This window comes from Leptidea sinapis, chromosome 27 (assembly GCF_905404315.1).
Source record: "Leptidea sinapis chromosome 27, ilLepSina1.1, whole genome shotgun sequence".
NCBI classification, from domain to species: domain Eukaryota; kingdom Metazoa; phylum Arthropoda; class Insecta; order Lepidoptera; family Pieridae; genus Leptidea; species Leptidea sinapis.
Window position 1 is genome coordinate 7,002,127 of NC_066291.1, and position 27,466 is coordinate 7,029,592.

The 27,466-nt window shown below is 37.3% G+C and overlaps 1 protein-coding gene across 1 annotated transcript; it reads right to left on the reverse strand.

Moving 5' to 3' along the window:
• Positions 1-5,944: 5,944 nt before the first annotated feature.
• Positions 5,945-27,358, reverse strand: LOC126972741 (collagen alpha-1(IV) chain). Its single transcript, XM_050819750.1, has 12 exons — positions 27,263-27,358; positions 27,038-27,083; positions 21,748-22,056; positions 21,311-21,553; positions 20,482-20,703; positions 20,040-20,345; positions 19,316-19,783; positions 18,157-18,540; positions 13,167-13,623; positions 10,237-11,754; positions 8,925-10,156; positions 5,945-8,086 (listed from the first exon to the last, which is right to left on the reverse strand). The coding sequence occupies exons 1-12, from the start codon at positions 27,280-27,282 to the stop codon at positions 7,826-7,828; spliced, it is 5,466 nt and encodes a 1,821-aa protein (XP_050675707.1). The 5' UTR covers positions 27,283-27,358; the 3' UTR covers positions 5,945-7,825.
• Between the last annotated feature and the right edge of the window lie 108 nt (positions 27,359-27,466).

Sequence of the window (27,466 nt, forward strand, 5' to 3'; positions counted from 1 at the left end):
ATGTATTGAATTTTTGACTGAACGTCTGTTTAGATATATAAATAAACAATATTCAACTTTATAACGAATAATTAAGTACTCAATTGCGGATAGCACCACACGCTATGCACTCATCATGGCTTCGACAACGAAAGGCAACTCAAGGTTGTTTAAAAAGAATAACTAAGTATGCTGTAGTTCTCTCACCGTATACATTTCAGGCTTTCACCGTTTTATAAAATTTATTTGTTTGATTGCGTGTAATGATTTCATGATTAGGTATATTTTTTTAGAATATTCTCATATATATATATTAAAAGATCAAATTTTCAATGAGAATATTAATGTAATAATATTAATGTAATGTACTGGTAGCACCTTTCAGTGTTTAAATAAATTGAACTCATAATTTTGGTTAGTTTCTTTGAAACAATTTGTTTTGAAATTCTGTTTTGCAAGTTTTCGATCTCATTTAAATTCGTTTTGTAAGTTCTACCGTACGAACTAACAAAATTTTATAAGTAAACTACCTTATAAAATTTTAATGTGTTATAAAGCAACATTAAAATTTTATAAGGTAGTTTACTTTAAATTATTTTAATGTTTACGAGGAAGGCTCTAAGCTTATCACAAACTGAATTTATTTGAGGGTGCCTGTTAAATTTATGGTCTATAATTAATCCAAGATTGTGTGCGTAGTAACCGAGTCAATTGTAGGACAGATGCAAATACTAGGGTCCAAGTTGTGGTGTAAAAAATAACAAATGTGCTTTAATGAAATTGTTAATTTTGGATCGAATATGTATTAGTTTGGTTTTTTTAGCATTTAGGTCAAGTCCGTTGTCATATACGTCACTCGAACGGTTAGCTCAATTGGCAGAGCACTGGCACGGAACGCCAGAGGTCTGCGTTTCGAGTCCCGCATCGTTCATAATTTTCTTTGTGTATTAATCCTAGATGTGAGGGTTATCACTTTAAAAACATAACAAATTGTTTAGATTTACAAGAGCGACATCTCAAGTCAACTTCCTAATATGCAAACATTGGAGTTGAGCAGGTTATCAACTGTAAAGTAGATCCTGTAGGTGAAGCCACAACCTGAGAGTTGAATAAAAAATACAAGATTTTATGACGATACGTCACTCGAACGGTTAGCTCAGTTGGCTCGTGCCAATGCTCTCATTGGCACGGAACGCCAGAGGTCGTGGGTTCGAGTACCGCATCGTTCATAAAATTTTGTTTTCAAATTTTATAATTGTGTTAAGGATAATCAACTGTAAATATCTAAATAAATAAAAATCTATTTATTTTCTCCTCACAAAGATCTTAAAGCTAAAACAGTACAGTGCTCATTTTTTAACAGCTAGTATTTTGTGAGGAGCTGGTGTCTGAAGTGGGTTGACCCTGTATTACAGACCGCCAGGATCTCACAACTAGATATAAGGATCACAATTATTAAAATAGTGTACATTTGTACTAGTAGCTAGAGAAGCATTAAAATAACAATAGATGACTTTAAATTTGTAAATTACTAGCAATATAATGTGTGTGTGTGTGTGTGTTTTTGTGTGTGTGAGTGTACTATACTCTCCGTTACTGTTAGTGTAGAAGGTTTTCAGTGGAGGTATAGTCCAAATTCTGTAACCACACTTTCAAGATACGCTTGCATTTAGTTCTGTGAGGTGGTAAATTGACAGCACTTTGTTTAACTTATTGTAAAGGTTATTTATTACCTTGAACACATAAGAATCTTTGGGAGAAGTATTAAACAATATTTTTTCACAAATTCTATCTTTTCGCCGTTGTGCTTTATTTTTTTCCGGATCGTAACTGATAAGGCTACGTTTTTTTAAAACTGTGTACAGGATATAAAGCTGACGCACCGTTAAGACCTTTGCTAGTTTATAGAGTTCTGTAGTTGGATGGTGGATTGGTAACATACTTTAAGTTTCTTACTTTCAATATAGCTCTTTGAGCACTTTCTATCTTAAGGAAGTGTGATTTTTTAGCAAAGGAAATGCAGATCCAGGAATAAGAATAGATGGAGAATACTCGAGCCACCTCAGATTAACAACAACAAAAAAAAAATATGATTAACAACGTAGCGAGGGAAAGTAAACAAGTTGGGTTGTCAATAAATACCTCCAAAGCAAAAATAATTACTAGGTAATAGTAGAAATAAAGCTATCAAGGTAGGTGGAGAAAACAGCGAGTATGTGTCAGAATTTAGGTATTTACCAATTTCATTAGGGTCAATCAATTTCATTTGCAGATCAGACAGAAAAATAAATAATAAGGGCGAATTGGAATACCTTGGAAGAAATATTGGAATTTAATAGAAATAATAAAAACAAAGATATACACATAAAAAAAGAGTAAGCGGTATAGTTAACCTGGCCTGCCTAACATAACATGGTTGGCCAATATGGTCATTACATAAAAAGGACGAAAATAAATTAGTAGGTCAGGTAAATGTACTCATTTACACTACTGGTAAAAAGAATGTGAAAAACAAAATAATATGAACGATTCTTATTTCCTGCAGTATAAACTGCAGAAAAAAATTACGATAATGTGTTGCGTAGCAACGCTTAGACGTGCATGACGAGAGTTAGTAAACTTCATGTCGCGTAGCAACGCTTCGACGTAAATGAAGAGTTGTCAAACTTCAAGGCATAGATAATTTCGACATCTCCGTCAACAATACGCGTAGCTCAGCGTATAAGTGTTTACTTCATACGCTGTAGCAAAGAATATAATAATATATACGCTGTAGACCCGGGTTCAATACATCTACCATCTACGAAATTTCTAGTAAGTTCAGGATCAAATCGAACTGAGAAAAAAGCATGGAAAAGTGTAATCAGTATAAAATTAGTTAAAAGACATTTCTGGTTCAAAAGATGGGATGGAAGAGAATCATTTTGAAAATAAAACAGATCCGGGGACATATGTGTCGTACTAGGCGTGGCCTACGGCTGTTCTAGTTCAGACTCGAAAGTGAAAAGAAAAAAAAAACTTCGTTTAAAATAAACCGACTTCAAAAACTGAAAAGTATCAAATAACTAAAAATTTAATTTAATACACCTTTACCTTTAATAATTTAAATAAATATTATGACTGTTCATTGTCAGTACATTTATGAAAATTTAATATATCAACGTTCACAAAAATCGTCACCTTTTTGCTCTTAATAGTGATTTTCATTATTATAACACTAGAAATAAGATACATAATAGCTTTAAGGGTAAATGTATACACTTCTATAATAAAGTCCCAGCCACTGTTCAGGCATTATCTATAAATAAATTTAAATGTTTTATTAAAAAATGGCTCTGTCGTAAATCCTATTACTCTGCTGCTGAATATCTAAATGATCGGACAGCCTGGGACTAGATTGTGATTATTTTATAGCGATAGAAATGATTGTACAATATTGTATATTTTTATTGAAAAGAGCGCAAAAAAAGAATGCTGGGAGAGTTTCTAGCCCCGCTTCTTCTCTCTCGGAGCGCCATTTGTATCCGAAGCGGTAGTAGTATCTAGTAGTTTTTAGAAATGACATCAAAAAGAATTCTAAAGGAATCAATTTTGAGAAAATAAATGTCTTTTATACCTTTTAATGTAGAAATCGTTATGTGTGGCTCATCACTAAGGGGGCGGTACCGGTCCATGAAGTACATTATTATTTGTATGAAATTTTAACATAAACAATACGATACTTCATGGGCATATAATATTATTGTAATTAAAATAATTTGTAAGGTTATGAAGCTGTAAATGTTGATTTAAAAGAGTCGCAATGTGTAGAAATGACATCAAAAAGAATTCTAAAGGAAGCAATTTTGAGAAAATAAATGCCTTTTATGCCATTTTTAATAGGGTTATTCTAAAACATCACAAATCGTGTCTTCATTACCATATTCTTAACATATTTTAATCAATATTTTGGTAAGAGGGCAGTAACTGCCATAGATACTGCACTCTTGCTTAGTATTATTTCATACTGTTATGTTTCTTACAGAATCCAAAATAATGAATTTAAATTACTAGATACTTAAAACTGCACTAAAGAACCATTGTTCTACTGCTGAACCCAAGTAAATTTAGCTCTGTTGAATTTATTGTTATAATATGATCAATATTTTATGTAATTTGACCGGACTATATCTATTGATGCGAGAAGTTTCGATCCCCAGCTTTAAATCGGCGGCAAATTGTTATGAAGAAGTAAAAAGTTCAAAACGTACAATCTAGAATCTGGTCTGCCAAAAGTATTTTATAGTAAATTAAGGACGTAAAAGTGAATTCTTAATGATGAAAAGAACCTTTTACGTAAGGGTTAATGATAACAATAATTTAGACATTTTGGTTATAAAAAATCCTAGACTACGGAAAATGTTGACGAGATATTTTTTGTCAAGCCTGAATGTACCACCAGCTATCATTCTCATTTCTTAATCAGGTGATTCAAATGTCATCTTATTTTTCGCCTTCGAATGTCTCTATTTTTCGTTCAGCTACAAAAATGTAACAAAATAAAAATAATTCAAGATCACTCTTTAAAAAACATTAATCGCAACATGCGTTACCGGTTTTTGCAGTTTCAAAAGTCCCTAGTGCCCTTCGCTCCTTCGCACTTTATGTAATAAGATTTTATTATACAATAAGATGTGAAGTGAAGTACTGTCTCGCCTTACTGGGTACACAAACCTTTTTACATGCCAGTTGGGCCTTCTCTTTCAAGTGACTTCGGACTGAAAGCTCGATATGTAGGCCGGTACAGGCTGTGGCAGTTAGAGAAGTGATCTCGAGTCTCGAGGATACAAAGGGAGACTTTTTAGAAGTGAAAAAATTAAGATATGATTATATATAGACATATTTTTATATATAAGAGGGGGTAAACGGACAAGTCACTTGATGAGAAGTGGTGAGACAACCGCCCATCGACATCCGCAAAACCACCGGTCAAGATATACGTAGCCGGCCTTTAAGTTATGCTCCATGCTAGAAGGTCTTGAGTTGTATCGGTTCGGGAAATCTGCAGTCGGTAATTGATTCCACAAAGTGTCTGTGAAAGGCAAGATATTCCTCGCAAAATACGCGGGGTTGTATTTTTTTTATGGAAAAGGAGGACAAACGAATGTGAACGGGTCACCTGGTGTTAAGTGATTACCGCCGCCCACATTCTCTTGCAACACCAGAAGAATCACAGGCGCGTTGTTGGCCTTTAAGGAAGGACGCGCTTCTTTTGAAGGGACCCATGTCTTAACACTCGGTTGTAGGTTGAATATATGAATTGACTTGCTTACATTAAATTAAGAAACTTTGTGTTTGTGTTTGATGTTTTGTTACCTTTTGACACTCGAACGGTTAGTTCAGTTGGGAGAGCACTGGCACGGAACGCCAGAGGTCGTGGGTTCGAGTCCCACATCGTTCATAAAATTTTGTTCTCAAACTTTATTTATGTATTAATCTTAGAAGTAAGGGTTATCACTTTAAATAAAACATAACAAATTGTTTATTTATTAGTATTGTTACATGAATATAATTTTTCATTTGGCGATACCCCCAAGCTGTTATTTTATTAAGTAATACTAGTGAGTGATATATTTTGTATAATTAGTAGATATACATCTTGCATATCTATACACACGTATATGATTTAATTAAATCATGTACCTAAATTTACTTTCATGCTGTTTTTTTTTAAATTGTGAACGTAAAGATATCCAGACCTTTGTTTCACTTACAATTATATATTTATAGACAAACAGGCCTCTGGCTCATCAGCACATAATAATAAAAATATATAATTATACTAACTGGATAATTCCTATATAGGAGGACCAATACCTCACTATTGCGGCCTGTATGTTTACAGGCCGCAATAGTGAGGTTGACATATCAGGTTAGTGTTGTTCGAGATAATTTAGCTCATATATTGGGAAATAATAAAAAAATCTTTAATTTAATATATATATATGGTGTGGAAACCTTAAAAGTAAGAAAGTTATTTCAAATTACATTAGGCACCTATTATCTACATGGCAGTGCTTAGAAAACATAAAGCATTACACAGTAAGATGTTACCTACTTCAGCTATGGTATATTAAAATAGATTTGATTAGTTTATTATAAATTTATAAGCATTACAATTAGTGTCCTTTATAAATAGGCTATTTACAGGGTTATAGAAACATAAACTAAACTGCTATAAAATAAAAGATGCTGTAGGTACGCATGGAGTCTATAAAATATGTTTATTATAAATATTATCGGGTAGTATATAAGGGTAGAACATAGAAGGTAGATTACAGGAAATAGCAAACAGATTACAAACACTTGAATCTGGTGTATTTAGGTGGGTGTGAGCATCTGTTAGGAACTTGACACATTTAATTGAAAGCAAATAAAAATACCAACTGCAAATAAAATAGAATGTTACGCTAGGACATCGGAGCACCAAGATACAGTTGCAAATAACTGGAGTCAAGTAACAACGGAATTGTACAACGGGCAGAAGAGATCACAGAAATTTGTATGTATATTATATGACCAAATAAAAATAATGTTCCGTAGGCAGACATTTCTGGGTGTGACTATGTAGCTGTTTTCTGTGGGCGTGTTTTTTTGGTCCTTCGAGCTGCGAGAGTCATTGCCGACGGATGACTTCTTTGCAGATTGTACAATGTACAACCATTTTCATTTTGTACAATTTTTCCACGTAATAATAAATGAGAAAAGTCAACATTCAAATTGTATTTATGATAAAATAATACTCTGATGCAGGTTGCAGGCATTATACATCTCATATATTTTGGATAACCCTATAGCACAGTAGACATATGCACATATATCTACTGTGCCTGTAGTTAGGAGATTTCATACAAACAAAATGCAAGTTTTATCTGGAAACTATAATAGGCTAAGAAACAACTAAGACTACTATAGATTTCTATTTACAAAAATAAAGTTTATAAACATTAACTGTCAGAAGTAGTGAATTAAAAAAAAAATATGTATGCAAGCTAATATTGTATTATTGCTTTTGACAGTTCTTTGGTAATTTTATTACTTTTATATATTATCTAGATTAGGACGCTAGCTGACTGCGTAGGAAGTGCTTATACAAAAGTGGACGTATAAATAGTGAAATATGGAAAAAAAATAACTAATATATGTCATACAAGATGGATATAAAGATTTTAATGTTAGAGATATTAACTTGGTTAACAATAACCAAAAGAATTACTTTCAGATTAAATATAATCTATTATAACATTTATCAGATATCGAGGAAGTTATTAATAAGCATATTTAAATGGTTAACTAACAAACGTTCGTGATTTGTATTAAAGAGAAGAATTTAATTGAAACAATCAAAACTGTATTTTTGCTGCCTACAAATTTTATGTGTCTACAAAGATATTTTGCCTTCCATTCATTTACAATTCTATGTTGCCTTAATATTGTTTGAAATTGTCGAATATTATTTGGAATTACTTTAAAATATCCTTAATTATGCCCATTCAATAAAATATTCGGTTTTGAATCAAGTTTAAATATATAACATAAAAGAGGGAAAACCAATATAACAATATCCGATGCTATTTAGCAAAATAATAAATTTGACGTGCTATATCTATATTTGTAAATATCTAATTTGTTTAGTCTAAGAAAGTAAGTTAAAACCTTAATTATAATATATTTGCTTTGGTATTTTCGACGATTAAGCTAATTTTTACTCGATCCTCATTTTAATTCATAGATTTTATTAGCTTAAACATTCAACATATAATTTGCTGGTGAATAATTATTATGTTATCTAATCTGTCATCTAATATTAAGTTGTGTTCTTAATGCACACTGCACACCTTGATACTTTTTGTAGTAAGCGACCAGATTTTAATGTTTCTCGTTCGGGCATTGCAAACTGTTTGTTGTCGTCGATCGTCGTAAGCCAAAAACTAAGCTTATTAGCAAAGTGATGGCATGTGCCCCCTTCTCCATTACATTCAATGAATGGTGTTGCTCGGAAATCTTCAAGACAGGAACCAGGACTAGCTAGCGCTTGCCCTCCACCATTACCCCCAGCTCCAGTATGCTGAAATTGAATAAGGCATTATATTATCGCAACAAACTTTTTTTTATGAAAATTAGGGGCGAGACGAGCAGGACGTTAAGCTGATAGTAATTGATACGACCTGCCCATTACAATGCAGTGCCGCTCAGGAATCTTGAAAAACCCCAAAAATTCTGAGTGGCATTACAACTGCGCTTGTCACCTTGAGACATCAGATGTTAAGTCTCATTTGCCCAGTAATTTCACTAGCTACGGTGCCCTTCAGACCGAAACACAGTACTGCTTACATATTTATGCTTCAAGCAAAAATAGGCGCCGTTGTGGTACCCATAATCTAGCCGGCATCCTGTGCAAAGGAGCCTCCCACTGGTAAAACTATAGCACAGCGTGAGTAACACCCGCTACCCTGATACATAACGATTAATTACTAAGTTTAAATGATAAAAAAATACTACGATTAAAAAAAAACGACATCAAAAACTGAAAAGTATCAAATAGCTAAAAATTTTATTTAATACACCTCTTATGCAAACCTATACCTTTAATATTAATAAAATAGTATTATTGGTATGTGCTACCTATTCATAGGATTGAAGTCAAGAATTAAATCAAGAGTTACGTAAATCGGATCATAAATCTCAGAGTAGTCTGTGTACATACATAAGAAAAATACCGATCGAATTGAGAACCTCCTCCTTTTTGAAGTCGGTTAAAAAGATAATATTAATAAAAAGATTACATTGTCGAATCAAACATCCATACGGAAAAAAACGAAAGTTGTAAAAAAGAAAGTTAGTAAGTAAAGCCGTCTGATTCTGTTTCTTTCTGTCTCTTGTTCTAGTAATGCTGAAGTACTCACCATGACAAAACTGTATCCGATCCATAGTGAGTTCCACCCAACGGGGCAGCTCGGTATGTCTAATGACTGGCTGTGTACTGCGATGACATTTGAGGGCACTTCACACACCACGCACCTTGAAATATATCTCGCAATCTCATTGTTCTGCACAGGCATCATGGGAATTGGACTATTGGTGGATAGCCAATAACTTCTGTCATTTCTACTTGCATAATTGCAAACGTCGTTAAGGTCGCAGAAGAGGAATGGCATTGTGCTAAACTTGCGTACACAGGAGCCGGCATATCCTAAGTCTTGATTATGTGCTTTTTCGTTTCCATCAATATATAATAAAGAATAACCATCCCATAACTTAACGTGACCTGGTTCACACTGAGGAATCATTTCTGTTTGACTGTGTCTAACCAAAAGAATTCCTGTAAGGTAATCTGTTGTAACACAAGGAGCCCCTGGAGGACCGCGCTCACCAGGTTGCCCAGTTCGCCCAATGTCACCTCTATCACCTTGAAGTCCTTGTAAACCTGGAGGGCCAATGGGTCCTGGATATCCTCTAGGACCGGGAAAACCTTGATCTCCCTTTTCACCGGGCTTACCGTCCAAACCGTTAGCTCCTGGTAAGCCTGGAGGACCCGGGAGTCCGTCGCTTCCTGGTGGCCCTCTAGGTCCTGGTTCTCCATTACGGCCATAAACTATTGCTGCAGCGTCACCCTTATTTCCTTTTTCTCCATCGAAACCGACTGGACCAATATCACCTGCAGGGCCTTGATCACCCTTATCCCCTTGTGGACCAATAGAGCCTGGAACGCCATTAATTCCGTCAAGTCCTCTGTCTCCTTTGTCACCCTTTTGTCCATTAAGCCCTGGACGACCTGTCAAACCCCTTGGACCTCTTTCCCCTGGCAAACCAAAGCCGGTGGCACCACGATCTCCTTTATCACCTTTCTCACCGTCTCTACCAGGTTCTCCTGGCTGACCAGGTGTACCATCATAACCTGGTGGACCAGGAAGACCTTCAATCCCTTGATCTCCTTTTTCTCCTTGTTTCCCTGTTGGGCCTGGGAGACCTTGACGACCAACTGGACCTGGTAATCCTGTCAAACCTTGTTCTCCCTTTTCACCTTTAGATCCAACTGGACCTTGACGTCCTTGCTTTCCAGGAATTCCTGGCAAGCCTTTTTCACCTTTTATTGTAAGACCTGGAATACCCATGGGTCCTGTTGGCCCTTGTTCACCTAAAAATGAGAAACAATAAGTATCTGATTTGATAATAATACAACCAAATTGGTAAGTAAAAAAACATGTATTAATTTACCTTTGTCACCTGTTCTGCCCGGTCGACCCATGTCACCCTTTGAGCCCCGTAATCCTTGATTTCCTTTTTCACCTTGAATACCTTGCAAGCCTTGTCTGCCCTGGTTTCCTTTTTGTCCAGGAAGTCCAGGCAATCCTGGTGGTCCAATATCACCAGTATCTCCTTTTTGATTGATAGATAAACCTGGTAACCCTGTATCACCCTTTTCGCCCTGATAGCCTCTCGGTCCTACCATACCAATTGGCCCCATTGGGCCTCTTTCTCCTTTAGCTCCATCTTCTCCATCCCTTCCTGCTAAACCGATTTCTCCCCTTTCACCAGTCTCACCGTCCAACCCAGTGAATCCCCTTTCTCCCTTTGGACCTTGCATGCCATCTAATCCTGGTTGGCCAGGGATACCCGGTGCACCAATTTGTCCTCTATCACCTTTATATCCAGGTAGACCTGCCAACCCTTTATCTCCTTTATCTCCAGGCAAGCCAGTAAAACCTCTGGGACCAATTGGTCCCATATCACCTTTAGGACCTGGGAGTCCTGGTATACTAAGTCCAGGTAGCCCAGCATCCCCCTTATCACCTTTTTCGCCGTCTATTCCTGGTAATCCATCAATTCCAGGTGAACCTGGATATCCAGCGTTACCCTTTTCTCCTTTATCTGCTACCAGTCCTGGTTCACCCTTAGGCCCACTTAAACCTGGATAACCTTGGTCTCCTTTATCTCCTGGTAAGCCTTGTGTACCTGGCAAACCTGGTGGTCCTCGCCAACCCATATCTCCTTTAAGACCCGGTAAGCCAACTGGCCCCGGAAGTCCATCTAATCCTGGTTCTCCATTAATACCTGGTGATCCCAAATCTCCTTTGTCTCCTTTTTCACCAGGACTGCCGTCTATTCCAGGCAATCCACGTGGACCTGGTCGGCCTCGAGCCCCAGTCAAGCCTTTTGGTCCATCGTTTCCTGGAACCCCTGGATTTCCTTTGGGTCCAGGAAGGCCTATTACTCCGTCTTTGCCCGGCAATCCTTGATATCCTTGCTCCCCTTTAGGCCCATTTAGTCCTGGAGTCCCACGTATACCGGGAACTCCAGGTGGACCCACAGGACCAGGCTCCCCTTTAGGTCCTACAGGACCTGGCCATCCTGGTTGACCTGTTAAGCCCAAATCACCTTTTTCACCATTCAAACCAGCAGGTCCTGGAGGACCGTCAAATCCAGGTGTTCCTACAATTCCTCTTAGACCCGGTTCACCTTTTAGACCCTTTAATCCAACTGGCCCGGGTGGTCCTGGCATTGACGGTCCTGTTTCTCCTGTATCTCCCTTAAGACCTGGTTGGCCTGGATATCCTCTGGGCCCAATCAAACCAGCTGTACCTGGGAAGCCCATGGCACCCAATTCACCCTTATCTCCTTTGTACCCTGGAGCACCTCGTGGTCCAACCGGACCCGCGAGGCCCGTTATTCCCTTTTCACCCTTATCTCCTGTTCTTCCCATTAAACCTCTATCACCTTTATCACCAGGTATTCCTGTAATTGTAAAAATAAGTTAGGCAGTTGACAGGACATATAAGTACAAATTGGCCAGTTTCATATCTCAACTAGATGTGAGCTGTATCACCGTATTTATTTATTAACGCACACCAGATCGTATAAAATATAATTTTCTTAATGTTATGTTACCATTAGTATTTCTAAAGTTTAGGACAATTATGGTAAACATAAAAATTACAAAATATAGCCCCTAATTACTTCTGAAAAATAGTATTATTACTATCGCTACAATAAAAATATAATAAGAAATGAAAGTACAAATTATAAATCTAACTTATTAATTGAAAGAATGGAAACGAAAAAAAAAGAAAAACGTCTTATTTTACAAATGCAGATTGAGTAGCAGCTAAGTGTTTAACAACACTTTCTTTGAATCTGACCTCTGTTCTGAATTGGTATTGTTTAAATTATTGTACTCGCTGAGCTCGCGAAGAATTCGAGCGAGAGCTGCCTGAACTCCCAGGATGGTTTTTACAGAAGGAACTTGGAAGATTCTTTACGAAAGAACGAAACATACTGAACTTATTTTAAATATTGTTTCACCCATAGAAAGCTTAGTTAAGTAGCTTAATTTTTATAGAAAAACATTTGAAATCCCCAGAAAAATTACAATAATGTATCTCAATGCATCAAATATTTGCCATTAACGTCATTTTTGAGTGTGCGCTGCGAATACTATACCTACATACATTGAATATTGATATCTGTTTTATGATTTATTGTATTTAAATCATACGCCACACCATTATAAAAACATCAAAAAGTGCGAGTCGCACTCCCCCATGAAGGGTTCCGTAGCAGCAAGTAACATAATAATATAAATGTTCTTGTAGTTCGTTGTAACTATAGGACGTATTAAAAAAAACTACTAACTAGATCGTTCAAACCAATTTTCGGTGGAAGCTTGTATGATAATGTACATCATATATTTTTATGTCTTTCTTATTAGAAGTTACAGGGGGGCGGACACACATTTTACCGTTTTGTGTCTCTCGCACAAAATATTAAGTTTAGAAAAAAATTATATTAGAAACCTCAATAACAACATTAAGAATATCACTTCTGAAGGCCTATCCACGTATGGGTTTGATGAAAAATTTTTTTGAGGGTCAGTTCTACTTAGGACTGTACATAATCATAAAATCATAAAAGTATTGGGGGCACCCATTTTTTATTTTTGTGTGAAAATGTTAATGCGCTTCACAGAATACATCTACTTACCAAGTTTCAACAGTATAGATCTTATAGTATTGAAAATAAGTGGCTGTGACATACGGTCAGACGGACAGACATGACGAATCTAAAAGGGTTTCATTTTTTGCCATTAGCCTACTGAATCCTAAAAAGCACAATCAGCAAAGTTTTAATTAGTCAGTCATTATAATTACCCTGTGGTCCTTGTACACCTTGGGGTCCTTGATTTCCCTTCTCTCCTTTTGTGAGAACTTTTAATTCATTTGGACATTGTCCAGGTTCACCCTTTTCTCCTCCCCTTCCAGAATAACCCTTATCACCCTTTTGCCCAAAGTCACCATGCTCTCCCTTTTCTCCTTTGATAGATGCTCCTTTTGCACCAGGAAGACCAGGAACTCCATCTGCCCCGGGCATTCCGTCGATTCCTGGTGAACCCATTCGGCCTAGTTCTCCTTTTTTACCAGGCATACCATTTAAGCCCATGGGACCTGGCTGGCCATCGGATCCTCTGTCTCCTTTTACTCCTTGAGCACCTTTTTCTCCTTGATCACCTTTTCTACCCGGTGGTCCTCTGACTAAATCGGATGGAACAATAGCATCTGCACCATTATCACCAGGTGGTCCATTTGGTCCTTCGTCACCACGGTCTCCCTAATAAATTAGAAAGTTATTATTCAAAACAAGAATATAGTATTTATAGAGAAATAAAACCTTTGTGTTATTTTTACCAAAGAATTAATGAAAAAAATAGCGGTGATGTTCTATACGTTCTAATTCTTTCTATTAGTAAGTAAGGTTATCCTAGTTAGTGGTTTTGGTGTGAATCTAACGTTGCAGCCTCAGTTAATGTCTTCCCAACCAATATCTCCTTCTTGATGAAGGATGGAATTCATTGATTTGTATTGAATTGAATATGCCGATATGATAACTATTAAACGAGCAGGTCCCAGGTTTTATAGTTACCTAACCTGAACGTCAACCAGCCTCTTAGTCATCCTATATTCATGCTGTTGTCTAAAATATACTGTATATATTTATAATTGAATAGTTATTTATTTAATTTATTGTCTAACTTCGCTTTGGAAAACGATCATGTGCTGCTGAACACTATGTTTAAAAAATGAAAAAGCCGCAAATGAACCTGGATAGATATCATAGATAGAAAGACACAATGAAACCAAATTGAAATTATTTTGTCCAACAACCCACGGAGTTTTGACATTGAAATTGAACGATATCTCTAGAGACTCGATAACCGAAAAGTTCACGGAATTACACAACCAAAGACCGCACGCCCGGAGAAATACCACTTTTCCACTTAAAACCGACTTGAAGTAGCGGCTAGCCGGAGGCCTAAGCCCCAACTAGAGACAAATGGCAGCATAGAATAAAAATAGTCCTGAGGTCCAGAACCAGTGGTGAATACCCTGGCTGGCCCGCTTACTGGTTGCTCTGGAGGTGGCAAAACTGTTCTATCTCAGGACAAACAGAGCAAGAGGCTAAAGAAACCCTCTCCACATTCTCTGTGGACTTCTACGATATCAGGGGGCTAAGATCTAATTACAATGGCACCTACCTCTATCTGGATAAGGCTAAGACGGTCCTGCTCCTTGTGACCGTGATGTGTCTCGGTCAGAGATGTGTATCATCTCTAACTGATACATCTTACCTCTTCTACCCGGGGTGTCATTATCTGGCTGCGCGTAGACTGCGATTACTAACCAATCTACGCATGCCTGTATAGGTGCCATAGTGGTAACGCAGAGACTAACCGGGACCTTTAGTACATCTAAATGGCTACATATTCCGTGTTGGAGCAGATCATTTATTCAGATTAATTGCCCACCACTCAGAATGGCTAGGTTCAGTGGGGCACTACAGGTCTGCAAAGTCGGATGAGACGCTGTTTTTTTTTTGCGTCCCACCCGTGTTGCTGCTGTGGTGCTGGAAGGTATTGAACTCCCCATTTCATCCTCTTCGGTACCTATCGGTGGTAGGTCATAACCCTGGTTGACCACTCCTACAAAATGACCTCTCGCCGAATGCAGGAGTCAATGCAGTAAACAGTACTAAGGATGAAAACACCAGCGAACTAAAAAAACACTACTATTATTTCTTCCCTCGGGAACTCGCGTTCTGGTCACTCGCCAAGATTGTCCTAGGAAATATCTGACAGCCTTTTTATTTTTTTCCATTGCAAAAGGATGATCTGAATCGCTGGCCCATAATGCGCAAGAGAAAGCTGATCTCCTGGGCTCCCTTTTGATAAAGGTGCACCACCACCGCATAATCCACGGTGCGACTCATACATGCCGGAAGTAAAATTATTACCATAAGTTATAGGCCAAAGAACTTTACATGATGACCTTACATTAGGTACCTAGCTGTACCAACAAACAACACACTATAGAAAGAGAGGCAACTTCTAGGTAATTATAAATGTAGATTAAAAGTGCTGTGCTATCTGAATTTCACCTATTTGTATCACAACAAGAGTCCCTATTTCATTTATTGATTTTTCGGGGTGAGCCTTCTGTACATGAACTATTATATATAGCGTCTAAAAGAACCGAACAAACTAGTGTCTAAAATAGAGACAATGCTTTGCAAAGTCAAAAATGTAGCTGACACAATTTAGTCAATTTCAACCCTAAAGAAGACATAAGTTTGTGCGTTCACCGACGTAAAGTTTCCCTTTGTCCTACCGATTCAAGAGACCTTGAATTGCCAGAGCCGAGTATGCCGATACACGGCATACTCGGCGTCGATATATCGAACATTCAGTTCTGTGGTCATTTGAAAGAGTATGCCAAATTGCCGTGCACAGCTTGATGTACTCAGTAAGGCGAGACAGTGGTAGAGACACAGTTGTCACCTCTTGGCGGGTGCTCCCAGTACCAGCCTTATTTGACCGCAAACAACGTAGAGCGGCTCGAATCATCGATGATCAAGTTATCTCCGATCGGCTTAACTCCTCGACGTTGCGTAGAGATGTGGGTTTTCACTGAATCTTCTATCATAATTATCACAGGGTATGCTCAGTGGAGTTCTTTGAGTTGATACCAGAAAGTTTTCCCAAACAGATACAACTTACGGACCTTGAAGAACAAGTGAATAGTTAAAGGCGGGAAAAACATCTCATATCCCCTCATTTTGCGGATGTTGATGGAGGTTTGTCCACTCTTATAGAAAAAGTGAAAAAGAGATGTTTCAGTAAAAGTCAAAAGATTGAATTGGAGATGGGCTGTACATACCATAAGAGGAATTTATAAGTGGAGCAAAAGGGTCGCAGCCTGGTGTACCCAAGATTCGAAAAAAGGAAAAGAGGACGGCAAAATAAAACAGGTTGGCAGAGGACACACTAAAAAAATTAGTTTTTTAATAGATACACTGTCCTTCAAAAGTAAGTATCACACTTTTAAAATTGGGATAACGTTTTAAGTTCACAAGATATACTTTCGAAATAAAAAGGACTTCAAAGAGAATTTAATTTTGTACATAAAAACTTTATAGTCGGTAATCTTCTTTTAAGAATTGGCTGAAAAAAAACTTCAAAAACAAAACCATTCCTTTTTCAAAGTGGACGTTTCCGAATTACAATTTTACCATTCACATTTTTCTTTCTGTTTTAAATTTTTTTCAAGATGGGGCTTGTTTTAAAAATTTATGCTAAAAAGCACATTACATTTATTTATCGTGCCTCTTTCAGTTGAAGAATGTGCTAGGATCATGGCTTTTCTGGAACTAGGCATCAGTATGCGTCGCACTGCAAGAAAGGTGGGTGTGACGGTACGAACGGTCCAGAAGGTAAAGCGAAGGTACGAAGAGACTGGACACCATCTGAGGAGACCATGTAATGGCAGACCCAGGTGTACCAGTGCCCGAGAAGATCGTTATATTATTTCCACTGTGTTAAGAAATCGCCACCAAAATGCAGTTGAAGTCCAGCAACAGCTACTTCAGACCCGGAGGGACTACATTAGTGACAGTACAGTGAGAAGAAGACTTGCTGAAGCCAATTTGAAACCCCGAAGACCAGCGAGTGGCCCAAAACTCGAGAGACAGCATCGAGTAGCGAGACTGCGATACGCCCGTGAACACATGCAGTGGGATGAAGAAGAATGGTCAAGAATTTTGTTTGCAGATGAGTCTCGATTCTCCCTTCACACTTCTGATGGAAGGCGAAGTGTTTACAGGCGACCTGGTGAGCGATACCTTCAAGCCTGCATCTCAGAAAGAGTCCAATACAGTGGAGGCAGTGTATATGTATGGGCTGGCATATCTTCAGAAGGTCCACAGAGCTAGTAGCCATAGAAAATGGCACCCTCACTGGGCAAAGATATGCTCAAGAGATTCTCAATGAGTATGCAGGGCCGTATTTAGCAAATATGGGTGATGGATCGATTCTGATGCATGATAATGCTCGGCCACACACGGCTCAAATCGTAAAAGAGTATATTCAGGAGGTCGGTATCAGCGTGATGGCTTGGCCATCAAGAAGTCCTGATCTCAACCCGATTGAACACGCCTGGGATGAGCTTGGGAGGCTAGTCAGAAATCGCAGACCACCACCTACTACCCTCAGGGCACTAAAGCAGGCCCTGGTAGAAGAATGGGAGAATATTCCCCAACATCGGCTCCGAAACCTAGTGTTCAGTATGCCAAACCGGCTCGAGGAGGCAATACCAGTTATTAAAAATTAAATAACATGTAATACATTTTAGTTGAATTTTTTACACTTCTATTTTCATTGTTTTATCTTTTTTAAGTTAAAAATGTAACTAATGTATAATTTTAGTTTCTAAGAATAAAAGCCTATAAAATTTGCAACAAAACGTTTTTAATCTTAAATCTCTACCTTCTATAGTTAAGAAAAAAAATTAATTTGAAAAGTGTGATACTTACTTTTGCAGGCCAGTGTAGTTGGTGTCGAATATTCAAGCTGGTGTTAATAACATTTCATTTGTCAAAATTAGTTTGTATGATATTAGTTTATGAATAGTCTGAATAAAAGGCTCACTTATTATTACTATAAATAGTAAGGAAGATAAAAGTAAAGTATTTTTTGAGCTACTAACAAATTTTTGTTATATAATTGAGCCTATTCTGATGAATGTTACTTTCAACTAATTATTGTTTTTATATTTTATACAATATAATATAACAATTGAAACTATTACTTACCGGAGAACCAGGTGATCCTGGTAATCCATTTAATCCATCTGACCCTCTAACTCCAGGTAAACCATCAGATCCTGGCGGTCCTCTTTCTCCACGTTCACCTGGAACACCAGGGAAGCCACGATCGCCCTTCTGCCCTGCTTCGCCAGGCCAGCATTCATTACAACGTCCTCCAATATCTCCTTTTTCTCCAGGGTTCCCAGGGTAACCATTGAAGCCCGGAGTTCCCTTTTCTCCTTTCTCTCCAGGTGGTCCCATTTCACCTGGGCTGCCAGGAGTACCTAAAGTTGAGTTTCCTGGTACACCCCTAAGTCCGTTATAACCACGTTCTCCTTTTTGACCTTTTTCTCCGGGCAATCCTGGCTGACCGCCGACACCCTTTTCTCCCTACATATATAAATTATAAGATGTAAAACATTTAATAATTATAATTCAGTGAATTTTTTTTTATCATTTTCTTTCTCTACTGAGTTTTGCCAGGGTCTATGTTATTTTCTATCAACTAATTTACTAAGCATGACACCACAAATAATTATTTTACTGTCGAGAACACGTGAAGAGACAAGCAAGACGTCCACATGATGGTCCATGATGCCCTGCTCTCATTAGCTAAGGATTCTTGGGAAATCCATCATTCTGAGTGGATTCGCAATTATTTCGTAACTATGAGATATAAGATATTAGGCATAAAAGGCATTTATTTTATCAAAATTGATTCCTTTAGAATTCTTTTTGTTGTCACTTCTAACACTACCACCGCTTCGGAAACAAATGACGCTCTGAGAGAGTAGAAGCTCTCCCAGCATTCTTTTTTTGCGCTCTTTTTAATAAAATGTACAATATTGTACTGTGATTGTTATTGCTATGAAACAATCAAGTTTGTAAGTCAATCGAGTGACTGTTAATGTTATGTTAATAATTTCATATGCCCAATAAATTCATTAGGCTTCCTTTCATCCATAAATTAATAATGGTTGAACATTACTGCTTCACGACAGAAAGGCAGATTCAAACTGTTTTAGATTCTAACGAAACTATGCAACTATGTGGTAAAGTATATTATTTCCGTCTAAAGTAAGAATAGGCCAGGTTTCAATTATTACTACGTTACAAGCTATTCTATTTACAATTATAAGTAACAATTTGAGATTATTAAACTTACAGGGATTGAAATGCCATCTTGACCACTGGGCCCACGAGGGCCAGGGGGTCCAGTAGGACCATCATAGCCTCTAGGACCCATCTCACCCCGTAAACCATCCAACCCTGCTTCTCCTTTAGAGCCTTTATGTCCTGGAGGGCCTTCACTGCCTGGCGTTCCAGGTTCACCTTGTCCTCCAGTAGGACCCATAGGCCCTTGCGATCCTCTTTCGCCAGGCTGTCCATCTGTTCCTGGGGGTCCTGATGGTCCCATATAACCTCTAGGTCCTGGTGGACCAGGTGGACCCTGAGAGCCTGTCCTACCTCCAGGTGGGCCAGGTACACCTTTTAAGCCTCTTAAGCCTGGTAAACCATCTTTACCGGGTTCTCCTTTAGCACCATCTCTACCGGGAAGGCCGGCCAACCCATTTTCACCAGTATCACCTTTAGGTCCCATGGGTCCAGGTGGACCAAACATACCGCGAGGGCCCTAGAAAGAGGAATAAAAAATTAAAATGTACAAAAAAATAATAAAGTTTAACGTGATTTGGCGGAAATCCATTGCTTATATAATTATAATGTATTAGCTCCAAAAAAAGTTTTCTGGAGTTACAAATTAAATTGCAACCTTCAGTTTCTTGCAGAGTTGTATTCGTTTCATTTTAAATCATGTGTTATTTTTATATTTCCCATCAAGATAAGCAAACGACAGCCTACCGGTTTGTAATAATTTAAAAAAATCTTACTATATCTCCGGGATTTCCTCGTATTCCTTTTTCTCCCTTAACCCCCATTTGGCCAGGCAGTCCATGCTCACCCATTATACCGGTATCTCCTTTCTCACCTATTCTACCTTGTTCACCCTTTTCACCTTTTGCACCCATATTTCCTTTTACTCCTTTTATTGCTCCCTTGTTACCATGAGCAGGTAAATATGACGATGGGCAGCTGGGTCCTCTGTCTCCTCGATCTCCCCTATCACCTTTATTTCCTTGTATCGATTGACCTTTAGATCCTTTTGATCCCTTATCTCCTTTTATTCCACTTGGTCCCTAAAAAATATTAAATTGATTTGTTTTATATATCTATAAAAGTTATTGTATTTTTTCTGTTAGTTAAAATATTTCATCTCTAATCTCAACAATGAAAATCACATAATTATCAACAATATTTCATTTAATTACTAACCATTGGTCCTGTATTGCCTCTCGGGCCAGGGAGACCAGGCGCCCCAGTTGGTCCAACAGGACCTTGGGGTCCCTGCATCCCGTCGGCTCCAGGTTCACCTTTTTGTCCTTTACTATATCGGCCGACGTGCGCTGGTTCTCCTTTATATCCCTTCTCTCCTTTAACACCCGGGACTCCACGTGGACCTTGATTTCCTTTTGGCCCCAACTCTCCCGGTGGACCCTTAAATAATTGTTAATTTTAATTATTAATTTAGTACACTCTGTCTTAGGGATAACATTTAATTATCAAAAAATGGCAATTATTAAGCGGTAATGTGAAAGATGTTTGCACAAATACGATGATATTAATCCTAATCGTTTTATTACCACATATAATAAAATCATCGGACGTTTTTGTTTAATTTTTGACTCATTAACTTTGATTACACTGTTCCGATCGATTTAGACTACATAATTCCCGAATACTTACAGAACTGAAATTTTCTTTTCTATTGACAGAACAGCGTCGGTCGGGTCAGCTATTAAATATATAAAATAAAGACTTAAATATTCATAAACACATTTAGAAGTATCGCCAATTTTAATTAAATTTTCAATTGAAGTCTATAAAACTAATAAGTAGAATTACTAATTGGGCCAGCTAATTACAATTGTGTTTGATGTTCTGTAACATGTACAAATATCTCTTTTTCTAAAAAAATATTGGATGATAATTATTGTAGAGTGGAATCCTTCACGAGGTCATGAGGTCTCAACTTGTCGGCGACTAGCAAAGCAACAAGTAAACATAGAAGTTGGAAACATTGAGTATACTGGCCGATACTCACATCTGTGCCGTTGCATCCGTCACGACCAGGGATCCCGTACATTCCAGGTTCTCCCTGAGGACCCGGTGGTCCAGCCAATCCAGTGAAACCCTTCGCTCCAGTTCTACCTCTGTCTCCTTTTGGTCCATGTGGACCTTGAGGCCCGATTTGTCCTTTCTGACCTTTTGCACCTTGGGGGCCTTCACTGCCTTCATGACCTTGTAGACCTTGCAAGCCCGGCGGTCCCTGTCTGCCAGGGAAGCCCTGAAATAAATAAAAAAATTATAAAACTGTCTACTTCTTAAAGAATTATTTCATAATTCATGTGTTCAAAATTATTTAATTTTTTATAGGCACATTAACTATGTACATACAATCATACAATCTAAGTCGTCAACGTGATAGCTTTATTAATAATAACACTGAAATTACATTTCTAGAATGAATATCAAACATACCCTGTTTCCTTTTTCCGCAAAACATTTGGGGACACAGCATCCGGGCGCGGTACAGTTGCGGTCAAAAGCTGTCGTCCTTCGTCTTGTAAGTGGGTCGTAAACAGCAAAGTTTTGTCCGTAGCTGGGATACTGCGCCGGGGGAGGTTCTGGGGCAGTCGGAGATGGAACCGGCAGGTCAGGCCTGCCGGAGAGACCGTAATAGCTGTTCTCAGCCGGAGCTTGATAGTAGCCTTGCGAAGAAAATGAAGGCCACTGACTCGGATATATACTGTTGTCCTCTATGTCTCCTCGATTATATCCATCTTGTTGCTGTTAATGAAAAATGAACAATAATGTTATTATATTGTAAACTAATTATCAAAATTTTAAAATGTTTTCAATCATACTGTAATAAGTATAATGTTAACACCAGTAACAAATAAAAACTTTTAAAACAATTTGTTATGTTTTTAATGTGATAACCCTCACTTGAACCCACGACCTCTGGGGTTCAGTGCCAGTGCTCTAACCAACTTAGCCAACCGTTCGAGTGACGCATCGTCACAAAATCTTGTATGCTTTGTTCAACTCTCAGGTTGTGGCTTCAACTACAGGATCCACTTTACAATTGATACCTTCTCAACCCCAATATTTGCATATTAGGAAATTGACATGAGATGTCGCTCTTGTAAATATAAACAATTCGATATGTGTTTAAAGTGATAACCCTTATTTCTAGGATTAATTTAGATTAAAAAAGTGGGTTCGAGTCCCGCAGCGTTCATAAAATTTTGTTTTTCAAATTTTACTTGTCTATAAACTTTTTATGCCTACTACTATTCAATATTATATATACTGTCGATGCCAGATTTCCTATCGTCGACTGGATTACATTTAATTTTATTATTATATCGAGCCATACACCTAAACCTATCAAACAATTACTCTAATATTACTCCATTTACCTACTCTGTCAATCATACTTCATCCTTCATCTATCTGTCAAATACAACATTCATTCTTCACTTCAACTTGCACACGACACCTCAACTAGACAAGAACTATTTTATCTAATCCTGTTAGACAGACAAAATATAAATCTTTAAGAAGATATCAATCTTTCTTTTGTTCATCGCAAACATATACTATTATAATGGAAGAAATCTCAAACGTTAAGGCTTTAATAAAACGGTCGACCAGACCTCCCTAGTTTGTCCTACCTAAAAACCTACATATTACCTAAATGTAACAATGCATACAGTAGGCGGAAATGCAGAGTATTTATTGCCAGACACACATACGGCCGTTTTCAATACGTTATCTCCAGTTACGGACACATTGCTGTCACCGTTTAATGACAGGATCTTATCTATCCACAGTTATGTCCAATATAGTTATAATCCAATGCTTTATGCCGATAGGTTATTGAAATGTAAGTAAGCGTAAATTGATAGATTTGTCTACCTCTAGTAAGTTAAACTAAGGATAGATAGGTTATTGAAAACGGCCGTTACTGACAAGATCTTATGTACCCATAGTTATGTCCAATATCTGTTGTAGTCCAATGCTTTATGTCGATAGGTTATTGAAATGTAAGTAAGCGTAAGAGGATAGATTTGTCTACCTCTAGTAAGTTAAATTAAGGATAGATAGGTTATTGAAAACGGCCGTTAATGACAAGATCTTATCTATCAACAGTTATGTCCAATATAGTTATAGTCCAATGCTTTATGTCGATAGGTTATTGAAATGTAAGTAAGCGTAAAAGGATAGATTTGTCTACCTCTAGTAAGCTAAACTAAGGATAGATAGGTTATTGTAAACGGCCGTAAATGGTTTGCCTGCAACTCTACCGTTTACCAGTGGGAGGCTCCTTTGCACAGGATGCCGGCTAGATTATGGGTACCACAATGGCGCCTATTTCTGCCGTGAAGCAGTAATGTGTAAACATTACTGTGTTTCAGTCTGAGTGACGAGCGCAATTGTTGTGCCGATCAGAATTTTTGGGTTTTTCAATAATCCTGAGCGGCACAGCAGTGTTATGGGCAGGGCGTATAAATTACCATCAGCTGAACGTCCTGCTCGTCTCGTCCTTTATTTTCATAAAAAAACTCATCTCCAACCATTAACAAATTAAATTCAAGTTTACCAATGTCCAAATCCCACCGGTAGCGGGAAATAAGTGTCGCTAATATAGACTACGGATTTATAAATAAAATTGTGAATTGATTTCTCAATAATTTGCCATTTACATGGGATGATTTTTTTTTAAACCATTTTTTATTGGTAACTAGGTGACTAGGCCGATATTAAAATCGCGAAACAAAAGTAATTGTTGATCATAGATGGGTGAAAATTTGAAGTTGTATGTATTTTTTAATGCTGACTCACAATCAAACAAATTAAAAAAAAAATGTCAACAAAATTAAAAAAAAACCCTTAACATTTAGGGGGATGAAAAAAAGATGTTTTCCGATTCTCAGACCTACCCAATGAGCACTCAAAATTTCATGATAATTGGTCAAGCCGTTTCGAAGGAGTTTAACTACAAACACCGCGACATGAGAATTTTATATATTAGACTGTGTCTTTCATTATGACGAGGTATTAGGCACATGTCGTTTATTTTTATCTTTCACGGTTCACCAATTTGAATGATATTTTTTTCATATCTACAACAATAGTAAATTTTATGTACATTTTATGAGTGGAATAAAAGGGATGAAATTTCTGGGGGAATGAAATGAAACTGTCAGTAAAGTTAGTTCTTTTAAATGTAACTTTACGCTTTTTGTAAATGGTAGATTGTAGTCGAGTCGACCTTTTTTTATACATACATTCCATCCTCGAAATAGTTACTATGTACATCTAATATATCAAATCTCGTGTGTTTGTTACCAAACTCCTCCAAAACGACTGAACCGATTTGTATGAAATATTCTGTGCATATCGGATAGGTCTGAGAATCGGCCTACATCTACTTTTCATACCCCTAAATGATAAGGGTCACCCCTAAATATATATTTTAACAGTTATTTTTATTTTATTATGATTCAGCATTGAAAAATAAATACAACTTCAAATTTTCGCCCTTCTACGATCTACAACTATTTTTGTATCGCGATTTTTATATTATTCTGTTCCATCCACTAATCCGATATAGGGTTGCAAGATGGCAATCGAATACAATAATTGTAGTACGATATATATTTGGTAGGTCTGAGAATCGGTTGCATCTATTTTTTATATCTCAAAAATTTTAATTATTGATTTTTTTTAAATTACTTTATATGGCAATACAACGTTTGCTGGATCAACTAGTTAATCTTAATATATATAAATTACGTGACACGTTGTTTGTCCGCGATGGACTCCTAAACTAATGAACGGATTTTAATGGGGATTACCTACTTCATGGAGTGCAGTTTAGTCCAACTTGAGAGATAGGATAGTTTTTATTTTGATTTGGGATCTATAATTATTTTTATTTTTAATATTTGTTTTGTATGGACATACTTTCTATGAGAGAATTTAATGACGCACGGTTTGACAGTTCCGCTGTGAAACAATTTCATTATGACAACATGGAGTATATTTTACGAAATAATTCTTGATGTTTTGAAATATTATTAGAAAATTCCTATAAAACAGTATTTTTTTTATTATCTACAGAACAACGTCTGTCGAGTCAAATAGTATATTATAATCTACGAGTTGTTAGCTCCTAAATGATATTTGATATGATGCAACATAGCATTTTATGTAAAGTGACTCTGTCGTTCGAGTGTCGCGAATACAGCTGACGGAGGCTTCTTATTTGAAGAACCGTTCAGTCTTGTTGGAATTTAGTTGTCAACAGTTGGTAAAAAAACATTACAAACAGACGAGAGTGTCTCGTGCCAGATTTTGGCGAGACAACACGTCCTGAGGATGCCTCGTGTAGAAGCGAAACACGTGTCGAATTGTTTAAAAACAAATATTGGCGGAATTAACACTACAGAAAACTTAAAGCATTTGTATAATTATGGATTTCCGCAAAGTAACGCCTACTTCAATAAATTTTCTTTACAAAATATACTGATTGACAATATACAAAAGTATACTCCAACGTAAGTAAAAATTAAAAATAAATATTATATTAAACAGTTTCAAGTTGGCGTCAAGTGAAGCATACAAGATGCTAGTGAAACTACTGGGCAAATGAGACTTAACATCTTATGTCTCAAGGTGACGAGCGCAGTTGTAGTGCCGCTAAGAATTTTTGGGGTTTTTCAAGAATCCTGAGCGGCACTGCATTGTAATGGGCAGGGCGTATCAATTACCATCAGCTAAACGTCCTGCTCGTCTCGTCCCTTATTTTCACTAAAAATAAATATATATAAAAATAATTTTACTAATATTAAGAATTATATTATTTTGTTTCCAAAGATTTTTTTTAATTTTTTTATGATGGAGGTCCGATTTTTTTCCACTAATAGAGATACGCAGTTAGCTTTGACAATTAAAAAATTCTATCTTTTTGTGCCTCAAATAATATGCAGATTGCAGACATATTAAATTTTTCGTAATTTTTGCATTCGTCTAGAAAAATAGGGAATGAGTTTCTGATGAACTGTAATATATTCAATAATCTTAATAGAGTTCGTTATAAAGAAAAAGGTTATTAAAAAGCGCAACCTTAGAGTTTCTTGGTCATTCTTCTCTAAGGAAATCTGTCTTCCGAATGAGTTGTATTAAGAAAAAATACATATTTCAAGTGTAATATGATTTACCTATGAAATAAAAAATAACTTTGATTTGATTTATATATGTGTATGAGTCACTTTCAACATTTAATTAATTTAGTGAATTAATTAGGTATGTGTGCTTTATGTGTGATTATTTGCGCAAGACCGACACTTAACATCCGAGCGGTGATAAACTTTGTCGGCCTACAGCACGGCTCTGAGCAACCAATCATACCAATCATGACTCTACGCGTTGCTGTTGGTATCTTATAAGAATTATTATCCAGAGTCAAGTAGGATAATTTTTTGATTGTTTGTTGAACAAATTGAGGTATCAAATAAATTGATAATTGTTTGAAAAAACTTGCCTTTGTTATAATCCGCTTTCGAGTTCGCAGTTTAGTCGAAATCGCAAAAAGGTTGAAAACAAAAGATTGACCGAGTCCAGACCGTAGGGGCTCGCCGGCCGGTCCACATTCCCGAATTGGCATTGGCATCGAAAGTGGACTGTATATATTTTAATAAATCACTCTAATATAATAAGTTATAATATAAAATATATGTTTGAGAATTATTGTACTCACCGTGCTCACTCCAGAGGGCGGCGCGATGACCGCAAACACTACCAGCCTACGACAAAATTATTTTATTATAATCAAATTATAAATTAAATTATTTGACCATGTAATATTAATTATGTACTCCAATTATTATTAATATAATTTGTTATTTTTATTGACAGTTAACACACTCGCGATGATGATAATTATTTAATGTAATTTAATTTTAATTATTTCAGTAATTCTTACCAAAGTACGTGGACTGACATGGCAGCGAGCGCGCTGCGCTAGATCCCGTGCGCGCGCGCCGTTTGAACCGGGATACTACGGCGCGAGGCAGCGGGCGCGACCGGGCGGCGACCGCGGGGGCGCGGGGGCGAGATGGTGGAGACCGCGGGGGCGATGGAGGGGGCAGGAGGGGGCGAGAGGGGGCGCGCGGGGGAGGGGGAGGGG

Bases quoted from the DNA above. Each gene is read 5' to 3' on its own strand.
- LOC126972741 (XM_050819750.1), bottom strand. From the start codon at position 27,282: ATGTCAGTCCACGTACTTTG. The intron at 22,057-27,037 runs GTGAGTACAATA...TTTCATTAACAG, and splicing joins CGCCCTCTGGAGTGAGCACG to CAACAAGATGGATATAATCG. The intron at 8,087-8,924 runs GTGAGTACTTCA...ATTCAATTTCAG, and splicing joins TCGGATACAGTTTTGTCATG to CATACTGGAGCTGGGGGTAA.